The 23733-nt window shown below is 43.3% G+C and overlaps 1 protein-coding gene across 1 annotated transcript in view; it reads left to right on the top strand.

The window, feature by feature from the left end:
• Positions 1 to 22645, top strand: part of LOC107106192 (cadherin-8-like) — a 299351-nt gene extending 276706 nt beyond the window's left edge. Inside the window, exons 11-12 of the mRNA XM_015406302.1 lie at positions 17555 to 17806; positions 22152 to 22645. Of these exons, the coding sequence (XP_015261788.1) occupies positions 17555 to 17806; positions 22152 to 22645 (746 nt within the window). The remainder of the gene's footprint in view (positions 1 to 17554; positions 17807 to 22151) is intronic.
• The last annotated feature ends 1088 nt before the right edge of the window (positions 22646 to 23733 follow it).

Raw genomic sequence — 23733 nt, 5'->3', positions numbered from 1 at the left:
TGATGGTGTTGTCTGGGTGTATGTGGCAGCAAAGTTGGCATCTGGGTTTATTGCAAACTCTGGTACCAGTGTCCATGTTCAAATTAGAAGTTGTATTAATGTGGGTGAGGAGTTGTTTAAGACTGGGAGGGGGGGCTGTCTGTGCACAAGAAAAAGTCCTAACAACATCAACTACACCATCTCAGGCACATTGACTTGCTGGTCTTAAAGGTGCCACTGAACTCAAACTTTGAACTGATCTCCAGACCACAGATATCAGTTCGCCGGGGGAAAATGGCTGTTTTGGAAGGTAGCATTATACCCCACTGAGGTCCTCCCCCTCTCCAAACCATGTCCTCCCAGGGCTCCTCCTCCAAATCTCCAGGAATTTGCCACTCCAGAGTTGGCAACCCAAGAGAGAATGTTGCCAGCTCAAGATGATTTGTGCATTTAGGATGAACACATTTGGCATTTAGGCACACTTAATTACTTATTGGGGGTTGTAATGATCTCCAGACAACCAAAATCAGTTCCCCTGGAGAAAAGGGCTGCTTTGGAGGGTGGACTCTGGCATTCTTTCTCTGCTGAGGTCCCTCCCCTCCCCAAACTCCACCTTCTCCAAGCCCCAGCACCAAAATCTCCAGGAATTTTCCAACCTAGAGCTAGCAACCCTAAAAACAGATGCACTAGTCAGGGGAGTGTGTTTACATTTTCACAGTCACAGCTGTGCATTGATTCTACACTATTAGAATATTTTGATCGGTGAGCAGTAGTTGTGTATAAGTATTTCTTTTTAATCCTAGCCAACATCTAATATGAAATTTAATAGCAGCCGTCACTTTGATTTTCCAGAACACACACTGCATTTTTTCCCCATAAAATGCAGGTCATTTTGAATTATCCATGAACACTTCTACATGCATACAGCTTGGTTATCGTAAATCAGCCTCAAAATATCATAATGCTGCATAATGTATTTACCAATTATTTTAATAAGCCTTCTGGCCGAACAGGACGTTTCTGTCTGTATTGTAAAGCTTTTTGCAAAGAGATTTTCTCGTAAAACATTCATTGTGCAAGATCTTCATTACTTTGCTTTGTTGAACTTAAAGTGCTCCCATTGAATGTGAAATCATTTCAGATCTGTTGGGTTGTCCCATCTCGTTGCGTCTGCCTCTGTTTTCAGGAAATGACGCCTCACTCAGGTTGATGAAAAGTAGAAACTCACAGTCAGCTCTTTGCTTCAGTCCTCCAGACATAAGAACATAATAGTAACAGTGTGAGGCTAAGATTAATAGTCACCTAGCCCAGCATCATCCTTCACACAGTGACCAATCATCTGGACTCAGTTCACCTATAAGCAGGACTTGGCAGTCCAGTTGTCTTTCAGCACCAGTATTCAGAGGGTTACAGACATACCATGGCTCAATGGCAGCGTATAAGCTTAGCATGTAGAAGGTTCATTACCTGGCACCTCCATTTTGAAAGGATCAAGTAGTAAGTGCAGTCCCGTAGCCAGGGGCCTTTAAATAAGTCAGGGGGCACCCCACACACACCCCTGAACCCCCCCCAGGGAGCGCCTGGGCTGGATGGGAAGTCAGGGGTGGGGCTTGGCAGTAAGCCGGGGGGTGGGCCCCAAGATGCCCCACTGTAGCTATGGGCCTGAGTAAGTGTTGCAAAAGACATAAGCCTGAGACTGTGGAGCCTTGGCCAGGAAAAGTAGACAGTGCTGACCTTGATGGACCAATTGTCTGAGTCAGTTTTGTTTGTTTGTTTGTTTGTTTGTTTCTATAGCCTGGCTTTCTCACTGAGGTTCAAGGCAGCTTCATGTGTGTGTGCATGTGTACTGTCTTTGAACATGGGATTTACACTTAGTCACCATGCCCAGGAGCCATTGATGGACATATCCTCCACATTGGACTTGTCTTCCTTGAACATAGATGACTACTTGAATGTGAACCCATGGAGAAAGCCTCATCGAATCTGTCAGTTATGTTTAATGCTTCCCATATAGTTCAGACAAACATTAGCTATGCCTAATCACAATGAGAAAGAGTAGTTTTTGAGTTAGTTAAATATTTATATCCTACCCTTCAACTTAAAAATTGACTTCCTAGAGTAATTTCTATCATATTGCACACTTATGTGACTTATGCAGGACTTTAAATCTACTTTGAACATCATCAGTTTATTTATTTAAAATATTTCTATGCCACCTCTTCAGAGTCCTGCTTGAGGTGACTTACACTATTAAAAAGCTAAGCACTCAAAAATAAACAAACAAGCTATTGGACATAAGCAGCATACAAAATATCTATAAAACAGTTTTGTGTGAGTGAAACTTCCATTTACTGATATACAATTAATGTATGAAAAGCATGCATTTTTATAGGGTGGAAGTGTCATACTCGGGCCTCATTTGCCACGATTTCCTTAACTTTGTATGCCTGTTATCCTGTTTTCTTCTGGTTGGGGGGAGGAGTCTAGGAGCATATGACTCTGTGTGTGTGTGTGTGTGTGTGTGTGTGTGAAGCTGCTTTGCTAGAAGTTGTGCTAGCTTGTAACTGCATTTATGTGGGGCCTCCTATCTCTGGGAAGAATGTGTGCTTGACCTTGGATACCAGACACTGCTAGATACTAAGCTTGCAGGTGCTGGGGGAGAGCTAATGATACACAGTAGATTTTGGCGGGCTGAATGTGTTGGTGTGATTGGACTGGTCACTGGGGGCAGGGGCTGTTTGTACTATGTATAATATCAGAACTGGTGCCAAGACAGTCAGTTCTGACCCAGATTGTCTTAGCTTGAAACATCTTCATCTCTCAATAAACAAATCACTGCCAAGAGAGTGTTGCTGGAAGTAAGTTTGTTCAAGAGTCTGACAGGAAAGCAGGAAATGATGCAAAATAACAGTGTCATGAGTTCTGTTTGCACAACGGAGAAGCAAAATGGAAAGGAGGGTTTAAACAGAAGTAAACAGAGTCGAAACAAAAGGAATAAGACATTCAGTAACCATCCCTATAAACCATATAACAGAGCTGGTGTAGTGCAATGACTCTCGGCTCCTGGGTAGAGTTGCCAGCCCAGTACTGGCAACATGTGGGAGGGGGTTTTTTTTGGGGGGGACAACATGCAAACAGCCGTTGCACCAATGCCACAACATCTCTTCTGGCATGAACTCCTCATGTGTGAAGTCATTGCATTGGTGTAGCACTCCAGGATTCCTCCCAAATTCTATGGTTTTATCATGTGGTTTAGTGTGATGCTCTAGGATTCCCTGAAACTCAATGATTCTACCATAGAGTTTCAGAGGAATCCTAAAGTGTCACATTGATGTGATGGCATCACTTTTGGGTTCACCCTGGTAGTGACTTTGTGATGCAGGCATGGTGCCTATTCCCCCCCCTTTCCTCCACCACCACTCTACCAAGTGGCGGCAGAAAACTGAGGCTACCAGGCTAGAGGTCAGGAACCTGGACACCCTACTCCTAAGAGCTACCTAGAGTCAAATATATGCACAAGTTAAGAAAGCTACAAATCATGAGGGCCCTCTACATTAAAAAGAAAGAAAAAATGACTACATTTTACTAATACACATTTTGGTACTATGTTGAGTCTGCTTAAACTTGAGATCGTTTAGGGGCTCTGAATGCCTTACTTGAGCACTGGAGCCCCCACAGGCCCCCAGGCAGCACTTCAGGTTGGGGCACCCTTATATGATCAAAAGGCATCGTATGCACTGTATGAAAGCAAATCTCATGACTTGCCAGCTCTGTTGGGCCTTATGGAGTAACCAGGACCCAGAATGTTGTTACCTTGGCCAGGACAGGGCCATAGGGAAGGGAGGGATAAGAGAGTGAGAACTGAACCAGGAAATGGCCCATTCAGATCCCATCACAGTCATGATGTCATTAGGGGAAGGAATAGTGTACTTGTCACTTGTGTATATCAAAATCCCCCAAATGTAACCATTTTTATTTCATACCAGTTGTGTTTTACCTTCTTCTGAGAAACCTTACAAAATGTACTTCACTCCAGCACTTGAGGCTTCCAGCTGTAAAGTTCCCAATTAAAAAATTCTTTCTTTTCTTCCCAATGTAACATACCCACCACAGATAATTTCTAGTACAGTCTTTAATGTTATTAAGGATTTGATCTTACTTTTTAAAAAATGAAAAGAAAAGGAGGTGGGAGGTAACACAGCAGGGAAGCCCACAGAACTCTTGAATATTAAAGATAGTACCATGAATTAAAGAAATGTCAGGTACACATTAAAGGGACATTTCAAAATAAACTGCCTCCTGGACTTTTTTAAAAAAATCAAAATTATGAACCACACTTACAGCCAGCTCCTAAAAGTGTTGTTACAAATTTCTTTACCTGGGGCAGTGTCTTTTTCTCCACTGTTGCTTTCATGCTGATCTGGATATATATAAACTCTTTCACACGTATCATTCATTGTGGATGCCTTGCGGACTTGTTACACCATTGATGGTTTTCTCAAAGGGCTGAGCATCCAGGCCCGTAGCCAGGATTCTTAAAGTTGGGGGGCATTTAAATTTCTTAGGGGGCACTGGCTAACCGAATTAAAGGAGTACCTGACTCCTCCCCCCGCACCTGCCACCACTCGAGGGCCCTGGGCTGGATGGGAAGTCATGGGGCCTTGCCAGTAAATCAGGGGGCCTAGCCCCAAGATGCCCCACTGTAGCTATGGGCCTGTGAGCATCGCTCACTGACACACTAGGTAAGCACAGCATCAGGACATACCATATGTGTGGAAGGATTTGCATCTGTCTGGGCCTTACACTGAAATAGTAGCTGTACACTGGAGTAACTCTGCCTAAGATTACATTGGGATTGCAGTATGGTATAGTATAGCTCTCAGAAGCTAAGCAAGGTTGGTACTTCAGTCTGGTATAGTATAGCTCAATCTCATCAGCTCTCAGAAGCTAAGCAAGGTTGGTACTTAGGTGGGAGACCAACAAGGATGACTCTGCCGAGGAAGGCAATGGCAAACCACCTCTGCTTCACTTTCACCTTGAAAGCCCCTTGCTGGGGTTGCCATATGTTGGTTGTGACTTTGCAGCACTTACGTATATATGTGAGTTTACATTGTAAGTGACCCAAAGTCATGGAGTGAGTTTCATGCAACCAGAGATTCTAATCTATGTCCCTCTAGTCCAAGTCCTGCACTCTAAGTATTCAGACTGACCAGAAAGCTGCTGTTGGCACCATACTTACACTTAACTGACTTACTTCCATAGTCTTTGTGGGCAGGCCATGTGTCATTGAAAACCAGCTACTTTTTCTAAGCATGAGTACACTGCTTATCTGCCTACATAGCTGGGCAGCCTTGATCACTTGACAGTAGTCATCATATTGGTGCATGCTCAGAATTTACTACTCAGTTCCTAGGGGGAATGAGGGAGCAACCAAAGTATTTGCAATCCATTTTAGATCACAAGGTTAGCACAAGCGCAATCAGCTTTGGTAGTCATGCAGGTGAAATAATAGCAAGGCTTCAATACTAGAGGCTTGAGATAAGCAAGAAAACACCCTTGTACATTTATATGCAATAAATAAGTGGGTTTTGGGACGCAGTTTGGGCACTCAGTCTCTAAAAGGTTCGCCATCACTGCTCTAGCATTTGACCAAAAGCTCTATGGTCACCATAGAGTTTTTTTAGCCAAATACTAGAGTGTACCCTTGCAACATGCCCAGCACAATGACATCACCTCTGGGTGACATCATCACACCAGGCACATCAGGTGTTGCAGGGCTTTGCGGGGACGGGGCTCCCCTCACTGGCCAATTGGCTTCTGGTGGATTTGGGGGCCTGAAATTGGGGGGAACCCTGCCCCCATTGGGGGGGGCAATCCTACTGGAAGGGCATGATATACTTTTTTTAAAAAAAATGCACCGTCTGGAGGAAAATTATAGAACGAGGCACACAATGAAGTTGATTTAAGGCAATTGATTCAGGGTGGACAAAAGGGTGGATAAAAGGAACTTCTTTACTCAATGAGTAATTACATTATGGAATTTGCTGCTAGTGGATGTAGTGATGACCACAAGCATAGTGCTCTGGGAAAGGATCAATAGAAGTCAGTTAGACAGATTAATGGAGAAGTCCATCTGTGGCTACTAGCCCTGATGGCTAAAGTAAGCCTCTGAATATAATTGCTAAGAGGTGACAATGGAGCGGTGGCGCAGGCAGTAAATGCCTGCAAGTAAAACCATCTCCGAACAGCCTTAATAGCTGTTCGAGTCCCACCGCAGTCAGGGTGAGCTCCCGGCCCTTATTCTAGCTCCCGCCCACCCAGTGGCTCGAAAGCCCTTAACGGCAATTAGACAAATGGGTACCCACTCCTTAAGAGTGGGGGGGGCACCCTACCTCCAATATTGGAGGGCAGCGGCAGCGGCTGGACGATGCGGTGAATCGATGAGCGGCGAACCGGCAAAAGAGAGAACATGGACCGCCTGGTCCTAGCAAGACCCCGCCACAGAAAGACCTACGCTGTGTAGGTGCCTGGTAGAGCATCCATCTTCCCTGATATGTATGTGACCCTAGTTAGGCGATTAAATGTATATGTGTAAACCGCTCCGAGACTCCGGGAAGGAGTGGTATAGAACTGTAATGTAATAAATAATAATAATAATAAATAATAACATGGGGCGGACTGAGCCTCTGTGCCCTTTTGTTTGGCTCTCTAGGGCAACTGATTGGCCCCTGTGTGAAACAGGATGCTGGACTAGATGGGCCACTGGTCTCTGATCTACCAGGACTCTTATTAATTTCTTAGAATAATTTTGAGCACTGCATTTAAAAGCATTTTTATGTGTTCTAGGACACAAAGTTTTCAGTCAAGCTGCAATTTGAACAGAGAGGAGTGTTTGCCCATCACTGAACCCTCAGTTCTTGGCTCAGATCAATTTAACGTGGAACCACATTAATAGGTGGTGCATTCTTACATGCACTGTGCTTTGTTTTGTTAACCAAGGGATGAGTAAATAAATAGCGTGGAGAACATTATAATGAGAGATCAGTGGGTTAATTAAGGAGATAAGTGGAGAGCAACCTAGTCGGCACCCTCTTGAGCACCTGCTACCAAGCTAATTCATGCAGTAGCCTTGGTGTCTGCTCCTACAGGAGACACCTGCTGTTTTCTCAGCGTATAAGTGCTATTTTTAAAAAGTGTCCACTGGGAAAGGACAAATAAATCAGATCAACTGGATTTTATTACACATCAGTAGAGATAATTTGTCTGCAAGAGTCAAGTTGCAGGAACTCGGTAATGGTGTCTGCAGCCGTAGATAGTGTCTTAAAGCCTCTGGTGAGTCAAGTACCAGCATATGGATTTGGAAAAGTTGGGAAAGAAAGTGTTGGTGTTGGTGGGAAGATGGTACTACAGTAAAGGAAAATATACAGCAATGTGACTTAACGCTGAATTTGAGCCCTCTACCTTTTTGATGATCTGAGCTTCTTTTTAAAGACGTCAGCTGATATCTTCTGGTTGAGAAACATGTCGGGGACATCTTGTCATGTTTACAATGGCCAGCATGGTGTAGTGGTTAAGAACTAGGGCTGCCAAAACCCCCGGGGGACGGAAAAAACCCCGCACCAGAGGCCCGTTCCCCGATGCCAGGGAATTGGGCCCCAGGGGGAACCCCACCCCAGCGTGCACGTCACAGGGAAGTGACGTTATGACGCCGGGCACGCTGGGGGCAGGGCCACGGCCATACAAGGGAAAACACGTGCACGCATGTGCCAGAAGACAAACTGGAGTCCCCCGCTGGAAGGGTAAGTGCCAGTTGGCAACCCTATTAAGAACAGTGGAGTCTAATCTGGAGAACTGGGTTTGGTTCCCCACTCCTCCACATGAAGCCAGCTGGGTGACCTTGGGCAAGTCAGAGTTCTCTCAGAACCCTCTCAGTCCCACCTACCTCACATGGTGACTGTTGTGGGGAGAGGAAGGGAAGGCAAATGTAAGCCACTTTGAGACTCCTTAGGGTAGAGAAAAGTGGGGTATAAAAACCAACTCTTCTTCTTCCTCTCCCTTCAGTACAGAGGTGACACTTGGATTCTCCTCTGGCTTGGACTGTATATCTGAGACAGTGAAGAAGAAGAAGCTTATACTGTTGGAAGTCCTTGGCGGGTCCTAATATTGATGAATGTATTATGCAAATATAGAACATTACTCTGGTGTCTAAAATGACATATCAAAGTAGAAGGACAGATCAATAAGACCGAAGATTAGATACTTTTATGGGAAAATGGGCTTTTTTGTCATGTCGTGGAATAAAACCATTAATGATCATCTTTTTTCATCTTGTGGGGTTTTCTTTGAAACTTTATAATGAATGTTCCTCTTGGAACTTTCTTTTTTGTCCTTTTTGTCATTAAATATTAAAATTAAAATAGAAGAATACCTCTTTCTCTGCCTTCTCTTTCCGTCTTACTGAATCTTTCTTTACAAATTAGCTTTACTTAGGAGGCTGTTGTTGCTTCTGTTGCAAGCTAACTGCATTGAATAACTCAGTGTGCAACCTATAACAACCACTAAATGGGTAGGAATTCTTTTGCCTCCCACCTCTCCCATTTCCCAAAACCTTGTATGCTGCTTTAGCAGCTTCAGAGATGCCACTCAGTGCACCTGGGAAACAGAGTCCTCAAAGTGCCTGACTACATTTTATTTATTTATTTATTTATTTATTTATTTATTTATTAGATTTTTACCCCACCCTCCCAGCAAGGCCGGCTCAGGGTGGCTTACACAACAGTATAAAAATACAATATAATAATACAGCATACAATATAAAATCCAATCAAACACAAATTTAAAATCATGACTATAACAACGTATTACAGTGCTAGCATTTGATTCCTCAGTGTACAGTCAGCTTCTTGATCTCCTTCAGATGTCCAGGCACTCGAGTCGGCTATAATTGGGGGACCCCAGGGGTAGGGCTCGCTTTCCATAACTGTTAGATGTCAGTGGTGGCAGTGGTGGTGGCAGCTCCAAAAGCCTGGCAGAAAAGCTCCATTTTACAGGCCCTGCAGAACTGTTACAGGTCCCACAGGGCCCTGATCTTCACCAGGAGCTTATTCCACCAGAGTAGAGCCGCCACCGAGAAAGTCCTAGCCCTCATTGTCACTAGCCTGGCCTCCTTGATAGTTGGGAGGACCAGCCGATTCCGGGTCCCCGCTCGCAGCGCTCTCTGGGGAACATATGGGGAAAGGCAGTCCTTCAAGTATGCAGGTCCATGGCCATAAAGAGCTTTAAAGGTAATAACCAGCACCTTGAACCAAATCTGGTATGCTATAGACAACCAGTGCAGTGCTTTTAGGGCAGGCTGGATGTGTTCCCACATGGGAAGACACAGCAATAGCCTCGTCACTGCATTCCCTAGTTTATTCCATGGCATTATGTGCCAGTTTTTACACCTTTCAAGGACTGGACCTTCTCCTTTCAAGGACTGGACCTTCTGCAGGCAAAATAGTTGCTCTACCAATCTGAGCCATGGCCTCTCCCAAGGATTCACCTTGTGTGTAACATTGCTGCCTGCATCATCATTATTGTATTCTTTCTTTGCTCACTCTCCACCAAATAGGCCTTGATAAAATGGAAAGGCAGCATACAAATGTACAAAACAAAAGGTATTTGCCACAGTCCTATGAAGGTTGTATTTAGCTGCAGACCAAGTGTATCAGCAGCCAATCAGTATGCAAAACTGTTCAGGTAAAAACAGAAGTTCTGTACTGGGAACCTTGATTTAAATGATTTCAATCAGTCTTCTTAAAAATTGTCCTTTGTGATTTAAATGGACTCAATTTAAATCAACCCACCTGGCACAGGGTAATAGCACTGCATTACTCCACGGCCACAATAAAGTACAGAAGGGGGCCTTATGAATTCCCTATCTCAATATTCCATTCTTTTCAAGTCTCAGTCAATCTCTGAAGGGCCAAGAGGGAGCCTGCCTGTAGGGGCTTTTGTCACTAGAACCAAAGCACAAATTGGTGTGGGGAACTACAATACTTGGCCCATTAAGTTTTCTAGATTACCGTCCCCTCTCCTTGCCATTATTTATGTGCTGGGGCAGGGATATTTGAGGACACCCCTTCCATTTCTTTTTGCATTTAGTAACTGTGTAACTGTGTTGATCTGTGGTAGAAGAGTCAGATTCATGTTCAGTACCACCTTAGAGACCCACAAGATTTTCAGGGTGTGAGCTTTTTGAGAGTTAAAGCTCCCTTGGTTAGATCAGACCCCACAAATCTTGTCGGTCTCTAAGATCCTGCTGGACTTCAAATCTACCTGTTTTGGGATTTAGATGTTGTCATTGGGAGCATTTTCATTTTGTTCATTTTTGCCACTGATGTGACTAATTTGTTTGTTTATTCTAGGGCTGCCAGGTATCTACTGTCTGCTGGTGGGGGGCTCCATCCTGCTGTCTGGGATCTTCTCGGATCTACAGTGACATCACATAGAAGTGATGTCATAATGCTGAGCACGTCATGCAGGGGATGCTCTAGCATTTGGCCCAAAACTCTATAGTCACCATAGAGTTTGTAGCCAATTGCTAGAGCGTCCCCCGTGTGATGTGCCCTGCGCGATGACTTCACCTCCAGCTAGCCGGTGGTGGATTGGAGCCCCCGAAATTGGGGGAAACTCTGCCCCCCATCGGGGGGATGGCAACCCTAGTTTATTCCATGGCATTATGTGCCAATTTTTACACCTTTCAAAAACTCTCCACTATTTTAATGCTTAGCACACTTGGCTCATGACCAGGCATCAATTTCAAGAAGAATGATTCTCTCAAATTTTGTCAATATGGCTGGGGGAAAGTCAAGTGAAGTTTCACCCAAAGGAGGGGGGCCAGTTTCAGAAACTTGGATTTCTGAATTGAATTACTGTGTGCATGAGATTTGGTAACATACTTAGCTTGGGGTCACAAGGTACATTCTCCATGCACATTATTTCACAAGTCATCCCCGATTGTTCTAACCAAAATACTGAAGCATACATTATGTGGCACAGGTAGGACAGCAATGCCAGCTGTGAGGCTGGGTTCTGAGGCTAGTAGAAAGAGATGAACTGTTTTCCTGTGTTGATTTGATGTGTCACGGGCTGGGCTTGGGATGAGAGGCAGAAGTCAAGTCCAGTCCGAGGCTGTTGCCAGGAGAGTCAGAGTGGGAGCCAAATCTTGAGTCCAAAAGAGGGGTCAGGAATCCAAGCCAGAGTGGGGTTCCGAGGACAGGAGCCAAAGGTGGATGTGAGGCATGCAAGGAGGTGACTCATTGCTTCCATGAGAGCCGAATCCTGAGTGGTATAGGCCTCCGGCCAGGCTTCCTGTAGTGGCGGTGGCAGCACTCCTGCTAATACTCAGGACTCGCGCTCCCCTGCCAGCGTTCATCTCGACGGCAGGTGGCAAAGTCTCTGCGTAGCCCCTCCCTTAGCTGAACCACCCATGGAGGTGAGTCAGGCGGGCTGCCCAGTTGCACCTGTGCCTCCTCGGCTGCTGCAGGACCAGGTGTGGAGTTTACAGGTTCAGGCGCTGGCAAGCTCTCAACTTGTGAGGAGACAGAGGGGCCGGCGTCTGGTTCTGGCAATGCTGGCACCTCTGGCTGTGATGCCAACTCGGGCGGGGACTCAACGCCATCATCATCACTCATGACATGATGGCCTTTCATGCAGTGCAGTGCTTTTAAGGTATAACTTGTTCCCACAGCTGGGCAGAGTCAAACATACCCACCCTCCCTTCTGGCTTCCAATTTTTCCTAGAGGATTATAAATTTTGTCTGAAGCAGAACCGTGGTATTAAGAATATATCATAGTTTCATTGCTGTTTCCCCCCGTTTCTGAATTCTCTCGATGTGGTGGGTGTACCCATTGCCACGGTTTTAAGTTCTGATGTGCCTCTTAACAAAGCGCAGTGAAAAGGCAGGCTGTATTTGATTCTACATGCAGCGGTGTAAAGATTCATTTTGTGTGCTGCTCTACCAGCGCCCAAGAGTGCATCTGCACATCACTAAAGCAATGTGCAAACAGGATTTTTGTGCAATATTATCAAGGAAATCTGCTTTTTGTACAGTGTTTCTTCACTGTATACATATATAGCATTTCAGAGGGTAGCTGTGTTGGTCTGCAGTAGAACACCTAGTTTTGAGTCTAACAGCACTTTAGAGACCTGCAAGATGGGGGGGGAGGCGGTAGGGTTGCCAAGTCCATCTTCCACCCCCAGCGGGGGACTTTGGGGGCATTCCGTCCAAAAGAGGGGTCAGGAATCCAAGCCAGAGTGGAGGTCCGAGGACAGGAGCCGAAGGTGGATGCGAGGCATGCAATGAGGTGACTCATTGCTTCCACGAGAGCCCAATCCTGAGTGGGAGTTATATAGGCCTCCAGCCAGGCTTCCTGTAGTGGCAGTGGCAGCACTCCTGCTAATACTCAGGACTCGGCACTCGCCTTCCCTGCCACCGTTCATCTCGACGGCGGGTGGCAAAGTCTCTGCGGAGCCGTTCCATTAGCTGAACCACCCACGGAGGTGAGTCAGGCAGGCTCCCCAGTGGCATCTGTGCCTCCTCGGCTGCTGCAGGACCAGGTGTGGAGTTTACAGGCTCAGGCGCTGGCAAGCTCTCAACTTGTGAGGAGACAGAGAGGCCGGCGTCTTGTTCATATACCCCAAAACTGTTGTTGGTCTCTAAAGTGCTTCTGGACTTGAATCTAGTTGCATGTATATAAGTAGTGTAGAGGGGAAAAAACATGATCTGAAGGAATTTAAAGTTATTCTAACACATATAGGCAGGGCCTGGAGTTCTCCTAGAATTCCAACTGTTCTTCAGACTACAGAGATCATTTCCTCTTAGGTTTGCCAGTTCTGGGTTGGGAAACACCTGGACATTTGGGGGGTGAAGCCTGGGAAGGGCAGGATTTGGGGAGGAGAAGCACCTCAGTGGGATATAACGCTATAGAAGCCACCCTCCAGAGCAGCCATTTTCCCCAGGGGAACTGATCTTGGCCATGTGGAAATCAATGTGATAGTGGGAGATCTCGACTTGCGTAAATGGGTTGCCAACAGGCCTGGGGGGGAATGTTCTGTCACTTTATTATAGGCTTAATGTATGAAAATGGGCAGCGGAGGCTTTTCAAGGCAAGGAGATAAATAACAGCACCTGGTAAACAACATCCTACTAAGTCTCTACTAAAGGGAATGGGATTTTTTTCTCTCTCCGGGCAGTTGGCAACCTTACCTACACATGATCCAATTCTGAAATTACTTTAAGAATTCTGCTAGGTGATCCTAAATTAAGGAGCAGTGGAACACCATGTAGAGAAAAATCCGGAACAGTAAAGGAATGGAATGGGGGAAGTTTCACTCAGTCCTACTTTTGATGTGTATAAAATGCAGGGCTATTTTTGGGCAAGAGCACACAGGAACCGAGTTCCGGTTGGCTTCTGAGTTGGCCACGCCCACTACAGCCAAAACCTCTGCGTGCGTGGCTACAGAGGGAAGGCCTGGAGAGCAACACCCCTCCGGTGACTCCAAGGCGGGTAGGCCAGGGGGGGCCTGGAAGGATCATTTAAATGCCTCTCCATGCATTCCCTGGCCTATCCAAGGGCCGGCTTTCCCACGACCCCCACCGTCCTGGGGGACCTGCGCCACCCGGGCAAGCCAAGGGAAGGCAGTTTAAACTGTTTTCCCTTCCCTTCAAGGGGGGACTAGCCCGGGCTCCCCGCAGCCACGGGGCATTCGGGCAAGTAAAGGGAAGGCATGGGGTGTGGCCTAATATGCTAATGAGCTACACTGTCAGGGATGTGGTCTAATATGCTTATGAGTTTCTGCTTTTGGGTGTGGCTTATTATGCTAATGAGTTCATGTTGGGCTTTTTCTACAAAAAGCCCTGATAAAGTGCCATCAAGTCTCAGCTGCCTTATGGTGACCCAGTAGGGTTTTCAAGGCAAGAGGCATTCAGAGGATGTTTGCCTGTCTCTGCGTCACAACCCTGGTATTCCTTGGTGGTCTCCCATCCAAATACTGACCAGGGCTGACCCTGTTTAGCTTTTGAGATTTGATGAGATTGGGCTCACCTGGGCTATCCAGGTCAAGACCTGCTTCTGATATCCAAAGGTATTGGAATAGCAATACTTTGCAACATTGGAACAATTATGTATGAACTGCTTCAGAGCTGGCTTCTAAAGAACCGCTGTCTTGGACATCCATGGCAAATTAGAAACCAAAGGTTTTGAAATGCTGGCTCTTTGTTTCAGTCATACATGTGTGTGTATGTGTGTGTGTATAAATTCACCAAATAGTATATTTTCATTGGACTTTCCCATAGTGTGCTGGTTTCTTTTCTTTTTTTTTTTAATTGGGGAAATCATGTTGCGCTCTGGGGTCTGGAAGAATATTATTGCTATTAATTTGTTTTTATGGGAAGAAATAGATCAAATTAATTTGCATTAGCATAAACTCATGGATATCCAAGAGAGCATGACTCAAAAAAAGTCTTGTGAATAAAACAGTAAGGACGGCTGATGGATCGTTAAGTATGCAAATAAATCCAGTGCTGTTATGTTCTTGAAGTGGTTTTAAAAAAAAGTTCTGGCTTGCACAGAATTGCTAATTGTAAAGGATGCTGGCTGCTACTCGTGTAAAGTTACCTAACATAATGGGGGGGGGGTTCATACATTTTGTCAGAGTAAATTCAGTAATTATCTGTGGGATCCTCGGCTATCTGATTTACTGCTAATACACAGTGGGGACCATTAAATAAAGCCAACATTTACCCTGCTTCCCTGTTTGCAGCACTGGCTATATTTTAAATGGCAAACACGAGCCAGGCCTCAGTAAATTCAGGTACTGAGCAGGTTAAATGATGATCAGGTTAATGATGTCAACTTTGCCCAGGAGCTGCAGAAAAACGTAAAAGATTTACTATGCAAAGAGAGGGAGAAAGAATGTGCTATTAGCCATCAGATCTGCATCCAATTTCAATTGAAGTTTGTTGGGTTTTAGGTTTGGGGTTTTTTTCCTGCCCCCAAATCAGAGCTCTAGAAAGAGTGCTGAATGAGAAACCTACCCTCCCAACAGCTGATCTTTTTATTTCAATTTCTAGGCTTTTTTAAAAAAAAACCCACTCATGTTCCAAAAAATAGAGGCGTAGAGCCAATGATATAGGGGCTGTTGGACCCTGGGAACAATGTAAGAGCAAAGCAGAGGTCTGCATTAGGGAGGAACAATTTATCATCTCCTTCTGCATTCTCCTTGAATGGAGAATGCAGTGGAGATCTATAAAGCATATACTATTTTTTATCATTTTACCATTTTCTTTCACCTTTTCTCGTTTTTAATGATTGTTCCTGCTTTTGGTTTTTATTAGTTCGGGAGTGGGGGTTGTTTTTTTTTTTTTTAATGGTTCAATGATGCTGAAATCTGTTGGAGATATTTTAATAGTGAGGGCTATATATTTCTCCCAGTAAAAATAAAGAAATAAATCTCAGGCTCTTAAATTGTAACCATAAAGCCATTGAAATCAGTGGATTGTAACCCTCCTTTGGATTGCATGGACTAAGCTTTGCTATCCAGTGATGCCATGGAAAGCTGACGGGGAAATGGAGGTCCATAAATGTGGGGCAGCCATTAAAAGCCCCTGCCGATGGGTCACAGTACACAGAGGCAGAACTGAATGATGTTGAGCCAATCTACATATTACAGAGACTGAGCAGATACAGTCCTGTATTGTACTATTTTTTAATGTAACTGAGGGTGTCATTTTGTTTAATGCTTGGGAACACAACAGTTGAATCACTTAAGTTGGAGGAACAGCTAGATAGTAGCCCTGTAGAGACCAACATGAATCTCAAGGTATAGTCTGTGACGAACTGATCTCCAAAAGCAGGGTGCTTAGGGCATCATATTCAGAGATCTGGGAGATTAGGGGTGAATGTCTCACTGTAAAGTAGAGTTTAATTGACAGGTTGCTGCCTGTGTGCACCTCTTCTCTCTAATTGGTCAGTGCCAGCTGAGGAGTACTTTAAGAGCAGCTGAGTGCTGAGAAAAAGAGTCAGTCATCATTTGGAATTTGGCTTGGCTATAGCCAGTCAAGAGAAATGTGTGTGTGTCTATATGAGGGAAACAGACAAGGCACTTAGGAAGTGAAGGGACACAACCCCTTGCCTTTACTGTGTACCAACACATTTGAGGAAAAGTTCAGAAATCAGAGCTCGAAAGTCTAAGTGTCGGCCCGAGCTGAATTCCATTTATTCACAGTCTTCACAACTGGGGTTTAGGTTTGACAGAAGAGACTGAAAAAGAGGTTGAAAACTGTCAGTCTGGCCTAACAGAAAAAAGGATTAGCACTCCTAGAAAGAGCAGGATATTTCTTACCCAGTTATTCAGAGGGTTCAACTCAGAAAGGACCCCTGGCTTATGTGAAAAGGGAAACAGTCTTAGAATCCTCAAGAGTAAAAAAGGGAAAGTTGTAATCCCACAAGGGAAGTATTTAAATACAGGAGGAAAGTACTAACTTCCAGGAAAGTAAGACAGTTTTACGAAACTTTATGAAGACACATTGTTGCTGAAAGAAATCTTCAAGACAAAAATCCTCTCACAGTTAAGAACTGAATTTCTAAGAATATAAACTTCAACTATACTCTGTTTCCTGTTCAAAATATTATAATTTCTGTAAACAACCAAATTTGCTTCAGCTTCTCATCCCCTGCCCTATTCCTAACTCAACTGTGTCTGTTCAATAAAGCAACCTTTCTAGCTGTTCCACAGCAGCCCAACATGGCTACTCTTGAAATTAAGTTGGAGGATGGCTCTTTAGGCTGGAAGGAAGCTTCAAACTTTGTTCCATATAGTGGTAGGATAGCGGGTAGGATCCACACCCCAATAGGGCTGCAATGTATATTCTGTAATTTCAATGTTTGCCATTCAGTGCAGCCAAACAATGCTGAAAACACCATTTGCCTTGCTAAACATACATTTTATTTCCATTCTGTTTGGTACATTTCTTTCTTTGTCTGGCTGCTTTTGCCTCATGTCCTCACTGCCCTTGGCCTCATCTGCCAACACAGCCATCTAATTTGATTTGCTACCACACTGAATGTGATTTTTATGAGTACCAGTGGCGTCACTACATTAAAAATAGCAGTGTGGCATCACTGATCACCATGTCCAATAGATGGAAATAGTATGGACTAGTAAGACTAGTGATAGAGAGGAGAAAGTAACTGGGAACATCAAAACAAAGCAAAAGTGTTCAGTTTGACTGCCCATAATTGGCAAAAATGAGACGTATATCCTATTCATGATCATACGTCAGCATGGGTAGCCATGTTAGCTCGTTTGTAGCAGCAGAAAAAAGCAAGTGTCCAGTAGCACCTTAAATACTAACAACATTTGTGGCAGGGTATGAGCTTTTGTGAGTCACTGCTCACTTCTTCGGATACTTTACTTCTTTAGATGCTATTCATGACAACACATCCAAGGTAAGTAGCTTCGGTTCAAACCTAGAAAAAATAGTTTTGTTCTATATAGTCCTTATGCAAAATATGTTTGTTGCTCTTCCAGATAACACCCTTGACATTTTGACCAAACGTGGTGGATTCAGCCGGCAGAAGCAAGAAGTATATCTTCTTCCAATCATTATCAGTGACAGTGGAAATCCTCCAATGAGCAGCACCAGCACCCTCACCATTAAGGTCTGTGGTTGCAGCAGTGAGGGTATTGCCCAGTCCTGCAATGCTGAAGCTTATGTACTCCCTATCGGTCTCAGCATGGGAGCTTTAATAGCAATACTAGCCTGCATCATTTTGCTGCTAGGTATGTATTCAATTACCAATCAGATAGAATTCCAAACATCTGTAACACATAAATGACTGTAACTCAACAGTACAGATACATCTTTCTGGAAGAAGGTTTCTGTGAAAAACACATTTAAAATTACAAACACATTTTTAAATATGCACACATTTTCAAAAATGGGGAAAATATATACTATTGTTGCCCATATGACATATGGGACTGGGTCCAACCCACATTCCACTGGATCATTCTCAATTCCCCTCCTTACTACAACCCCCATCCAACATGGCTTTTGTTCATGCAGGTCCCGTTATCCCCAGCATAGCCTTCACCATGGTCAAACCGGACCCCATCCTGTTTTTTCCACAAGTAGAAAAACTGGTTGGATCCAATCCATGGTGTGTACATCAGTGAGTGTGAGATCCTCAGTAGAAAGTAATGCACTTTCAGTTTCTTCTCAAGGGTAAGATTGTACATAAAACTGGGTTCATTTGTTTAAAATGTTTCTGTGCCACTTTTCTGTCCATGCCCGTGAATTAGGACAAACCCAGATTTGCCCTCACAAGTGCTGTTATGTGCTAATCCTATAGCATATACTACAGAACTGCAGGGTTTTGCCACCCAACAGTATCACCACCGCCCCCAGTTATGAGTAAAAATACAGACAAGTCTTATTGATTAGGCCTTTTCAATATGGTGTTATGAGTCCTACATTCTGTGCAACTGTGTTGGATTCAGTCTGCTTTTATGCTTAATCTTGCCCAGTTCTACCCCTTACTACTGCCCCATCCCTAGGGTTGACAGCCCTTGAATGTATTGAGGGGTTAAGACTAGCCAAGACATCACTTGATGGGGAACAGGAAGTGATGTCACATTACTCTAGGAATTTTAAACTCTGTATGGCAAAAACTATAGATATTTTGAAATTCCTAGAGCATCCTGATGTCAATTCCAGTTTCACAATGTAGAGACCTAACATTCCTAGAGCATTGCAACATCACTTTCTGTTCTGAAACCAAAAGTGAATTCCTGGGGTCAATTGATCCCCTCCCCTCCACATATTTCTCCCCGCCATTCCACTGATAGAGGGTGGGGGATGGGGAGTGTTGATGGGAGGTTGGCCACCAGAACTGGATAAGTGGCAACCCTACCTATCCCATATGGCCTTTGTCCGTGCAGGTCCAAAGTTCAGCATAGCATTTTTTGTTGCTCAAACAGGAAAAAAGGATTGAATCCAATCCAGTGAGACACTCAACATATTATAAAATTGTATAAATGGAGGAGAGGTAGTGAAAGTGCTCCTCATGTGGGGCATCATGTTGTCTATGGCTATCCCTGTGCATTACAGCACATAGAATTTCTATGCAAAACGTAGGAGGATGGATCCTACTCCTATTCTACCACTCCACTCCAGGGAGCAAAGTTTGACACCTTTCACCAGCCTAAGGAGCCTTCCTCCAATGTAAGTGGCTGCTTAACCAGGATCAGAAGTCCACTGCTGTAATCCCATCCCTAGCTGTGGTGTGCAGGTTTGCTTAAAGGCTCCTACAGGTCAGTCCGCACAAAAAGCACCAGGCAATAAATTGAATTTGTCTCAATACATCTGCAGTTTGGGTGTCCCTCTTCTTGGCTGAGTGATGATTTTGCATCATACGTGAGAGCTGTTGTCAATGACAGCAGAGCTTGCATATGATGAGCTGTTACTCGGCAAATGGGCTGTTAACTGATCTGATGGACTGGTTATTGCTTCAGAAGAAATGTGCTTGAAATCAGGTTTGTTAGAGACAGATTTTTAAAAGAAGGGAGCAGTTGCCAAATTGAAGCAATACTAATGGCAGCTATTTCACAGGCTTATTGGAAAATAGCTATGTGACATTCAGTGAATTTTATAGAAATGTATACTAATCTTGTGAAAGAAAAAGTATAATTTACATGCTTTCAGTTTATATGCCCACAGTATACGTACATAAACTGGATTCTCTTGCAAGGTAGGGGGAAATGGGAGGGGGAGACCAGAAGAATTTTGCCTTCAAGATTGAGCCTAATTATTGCAAGGGGGGGACAAGAAGACCATGTAGATATTAGGAACTCATTCAGCTGGATCAAATGGGAATGGTATCATTTGTTCCAGTAGACACCCTAGCAATGCAAGCTCTTAAACCGTACAACTAAGGATAATTTTAAATTTCTTATGCTTGGAATTTTAACCTAAAAGTCCACATTCAATTTCACTTCTATTTTGTGCTCCCCATTTTCCCTCAAGTCATTTCCTCCTATAACATTACACATTTTTAAACTTTTTGTGGCAATAAATCAGCAATATGTGTATGTATGTATAGATAGATAGCACACAACCATATGTGTACTCAATGCAAATAAATCTGTGCAGCAAAAGCAGTGCTGTCTCAATCTCTTGAAGTTGGGAGTATGAAATGCCATGGCAGGGTCGGCTCAGAATCTTGATCAGGCCTGTATTTTGTGTCAGAGATTGAATGCATGAACCACTTGCACGAAATACAATTTTGGAGATGTTATCATAAGTATGCAGCAAAAACAGTGCTGTCTGGCAGGGTCAGCTCAGAATCTCGATCAGGTCTGTATTTTGTGTCAGAAATTGAATGTATGAACCAAATACAATTTTGGAGATGTTATCATAAGAACATAAGGAGAGCCCTTCTGGATCAGATCAATGGTCCATCTAGGCCAACATCCTGTCTTAGACAGTGGCCAACCAGTTCCTCCGGAGATCCAACAACAGGACACAGAGGCCACGGTCTTCCCCTTATTTTGCCTCCTGGCACTGGTATTTGAGGTTATCATGCAAGTGCATGTGTGCCCGTCACCCGCCAAACTGCTCATGCCTGTTCCATGGACTTCCTTGTACTGCTGTGTGTAAGGTACAGCCTTGTAGCAACCAGGCAATTGTAGCTGCCCATCAAAGAAAAAAAAGATCTGGACTTTGCAGTTGAACTTGAAGACTCAGAAGGTGATTACAGTGATAGTGAACATTAAAAAATAGGGTAAATAAAAAAATTTTTAGAAGTTGTGACATGATAGTGTAACATTTGTAAATCAAAATATACATACTGAACTGTTGCTGAACTCAAAAAATTAAAAGATATTTCTTTGCAGTAACACAAAGTTGCCTATTATCCAGTTACATTAGATAAAAACATCACATAAAACACAAGACTGTATCTCCTGTGCCTAACTATGGTGTTTCAAAATGAATTTCTTCATTGTATGGCTCATTTGAAATGCAAAAGAATAAGCTACAATTGCCTAATATACTTCAGGTGACTATCTGGATTAGGTAAAGCATCATATGCAGTGAATTGTATAACATGTGGAAAATAGATTTGTTGTTGTTGTTCAGTCGCACAGTCGAGTCCGACTCTTTGCGACCCCATGGACCAGATCACGCCAGGCCTTCCTGTCTTCCGCCATCCTAAAATAGATTTACTCCTTTATTAATGTCTTGTATCACAAAAATGATAATGGACAGAGGCATTATTAGTATTAGTTATTTGTAGGGCAATTTATTAGCTTCCCAACAGTGCTTTAAAATTTGGAACACTTGGTTCACCAGTTACAGCTCAAATTAGAAACAGAACACAAATTGTTTTCAGCCACCTGATGATATCATAAAAAGTTTAAGCTACCAATCAGAATGGCCTATCACATCAAAGCATGATATGTAGACATACACTTTTAAGGGGTGGGGGAAATAGAGCAGTTTTTTTGTTCCTTACCTGATACATCTGGTCTGGCCCATAGACTAAAAGACACCTCTTACTAGAGAATAGGTTCTGAGCTAGTGGAAGGAAGCCATATACTTCCCAGAAAAATGTAGTGAGCCAGTACTAAAAAACAGAATGTTGGTTTAGATAGACTTTGGTCGGATCCAGCACAACGTTTAAAAAAAAAAAAATCTTAAGTGTAACAAGTATGCCCTGGTATCTTTTTTGCTTTTTCCTAAGGTTTTAACTTAAGGATGAGTGGCCATACCCTAATTTTACATACATTTCTTTGTATTTTTGTCTACCATTTTGGAGCTCTGCTTTCTTGCTGCTGCTGTTGTAGATTTATTTGCACTGTGTACAGGTTTTATATGCAGTATTTATAATTTTAATATAAAATGCATACATTTTACAGAGAAGATGTCGTATGAGGAAACCAAAAATAGTGCATGTATAAAGAACTATTGGTTCAATTTGCATGAGGGAGAAGCAACTTTGAATCAAGAATCCTTGGGTTCTAAGCAGGGATGAAAAAAAATCTCTAGTTTTGTACCCTCCTAGAATTTATTTTCCAATAGAAGTTTATTTCAAATTCTAACCAGTTTGTGGTGTTTCATTTGCAGTCATTGTGGTGTTGTTTGTAACCCTGAGGAGACACAAGAATGAGCCCTTGATTATCAAAGACGATGAGGATGTGAGGGAAAACATAATCCGGTATGACGATGAAGGAGGTGGAGAAGAAGATACAGAAGCCTTTGACATTGCAACTTTGCAGAACCCAGATGGAATAAACGGATTTTTGCCCCGCAAGGATATTAAACCCGATCTTCAGTTTATGCCCAGACAGGGACTGGCTCCTGTCCCTAATGGTGTTGATGTTGATGAATTCATCAATGTCAGGCTTCATGAAGCTGATAATGACCCTACAGCACCTCCGTATGACTCAATCCAGATTTATGGGTATGAGGGGAGAGGCTCAGTCGCTGGTTCCCTAAGCTCCTTGGAGTCTTCAACCTCAGACTCAGATCAGAATTTTGACTACCTCAGTGAATGGGGGCCCCGTTTTAAAAGACTTGGAGAACTTTACTCAGTTGGAGAAAGTGACAAAGAAACTTGACAGTGGATTACAAACTTTTTTTCACTCTTGACTTAAACACTCATGTAATATTCTAGGGCCACTGCTGTTAGTTTTGACTAATGTGGCTTTTGTTTTAGGGGCAAGTTTAGCACCGGTCATCTATAAAATCAACTACATTGTAATGTTGAACCAAAAAAAGTGCATAACTCAAAAGTATATGTTAGGAGGTCCGAGTCTTGTGGAGTGTGAAGTGAAGTACGTAGAGTGTCTAGAAGTCTTTGGATATTCTATATTCACATGACCACTCTGAAGAAAGGGGTTTGGATCTTTGATAGCTTTCAGAGAAGTAAAGGGAAAAGATACTTTTCTACAGAACAGGCTTGTGTGAATTTTCGCTGAAGAAGAGTACGTTCTGAAGGACTTTGAAGAGCTCATGGTTTGTTTCTATGTTGCCAATGAAGATCCCTCTTAAAAAAAAGTTAAAGCAATATCTGGTCTTCTGTGCAATGCTGAATTAAAAAAAGAGAGAGAGAGAGCATTGGTAAAGTCCCTCTTGGCCTCAACTGTGCAGTGACCATAATTTGTACATAAAGTAATTGTTGGCCACAAAACTGCAGACTGAATATCATCTTTAAATATTGTGTCAAGCCTTAAAATATTCACATGTTCTTAATCCATTCCAGTGATGGGATTCAAAATCTACAGTTGTGTCAAAGTTCAGAAGTGGGGAAGAGCATTGAAAGTTCCCTCCTTTTAACAAAAAAAATGGATTGTTTTCTAGAAGAATCTCTCCTATCACCTACTTCGTCTTCAATAAAGGGGAAAAAAATCTGAAATGGGATGGACTTGCATATAACATACAAAAGCTGATTTTATTGCTAAAGAACAAAATTTATTTGTTTAATCCTTGAAATAAATATTTTATTGATGTCCATTAACTGCTTTTATTTATTAAGATTGGTTATAAAGAAGAGCTTACGGCGGGGGGAAGAAGTCTAAATGATATCCATTAATTTGTTTTCTATATATAATGAATGTTTAATAAACTGTACAGTTTGGAAACAAGACTTGAGCAACAAGCTGTCCATTAGCATAGAGGTTATATCGGAACACTAGCAGGGTGAAAG

The sequence above is a fragment of the Gekko japonicus genome, unplaced genomic scaffold (genome assembly GCF_001447785.1).
Source record: "Gekko japonicus isolate JY-2015 unplaced genomic scaffold, Gekko_japonicus_V1.1 scaffold1805, whole genome shotgun sequence".
In the NCBI taxonomy this organism is placed as follows: Eukaryota; Metazoa; Chordata; class Lepidosauria; order Squamata; family Gekkonidae; genus Gekko; species Gekko japonicus.
This window is presented reverse-complemented; position numbering and strand designations above follow the sequence as displayed.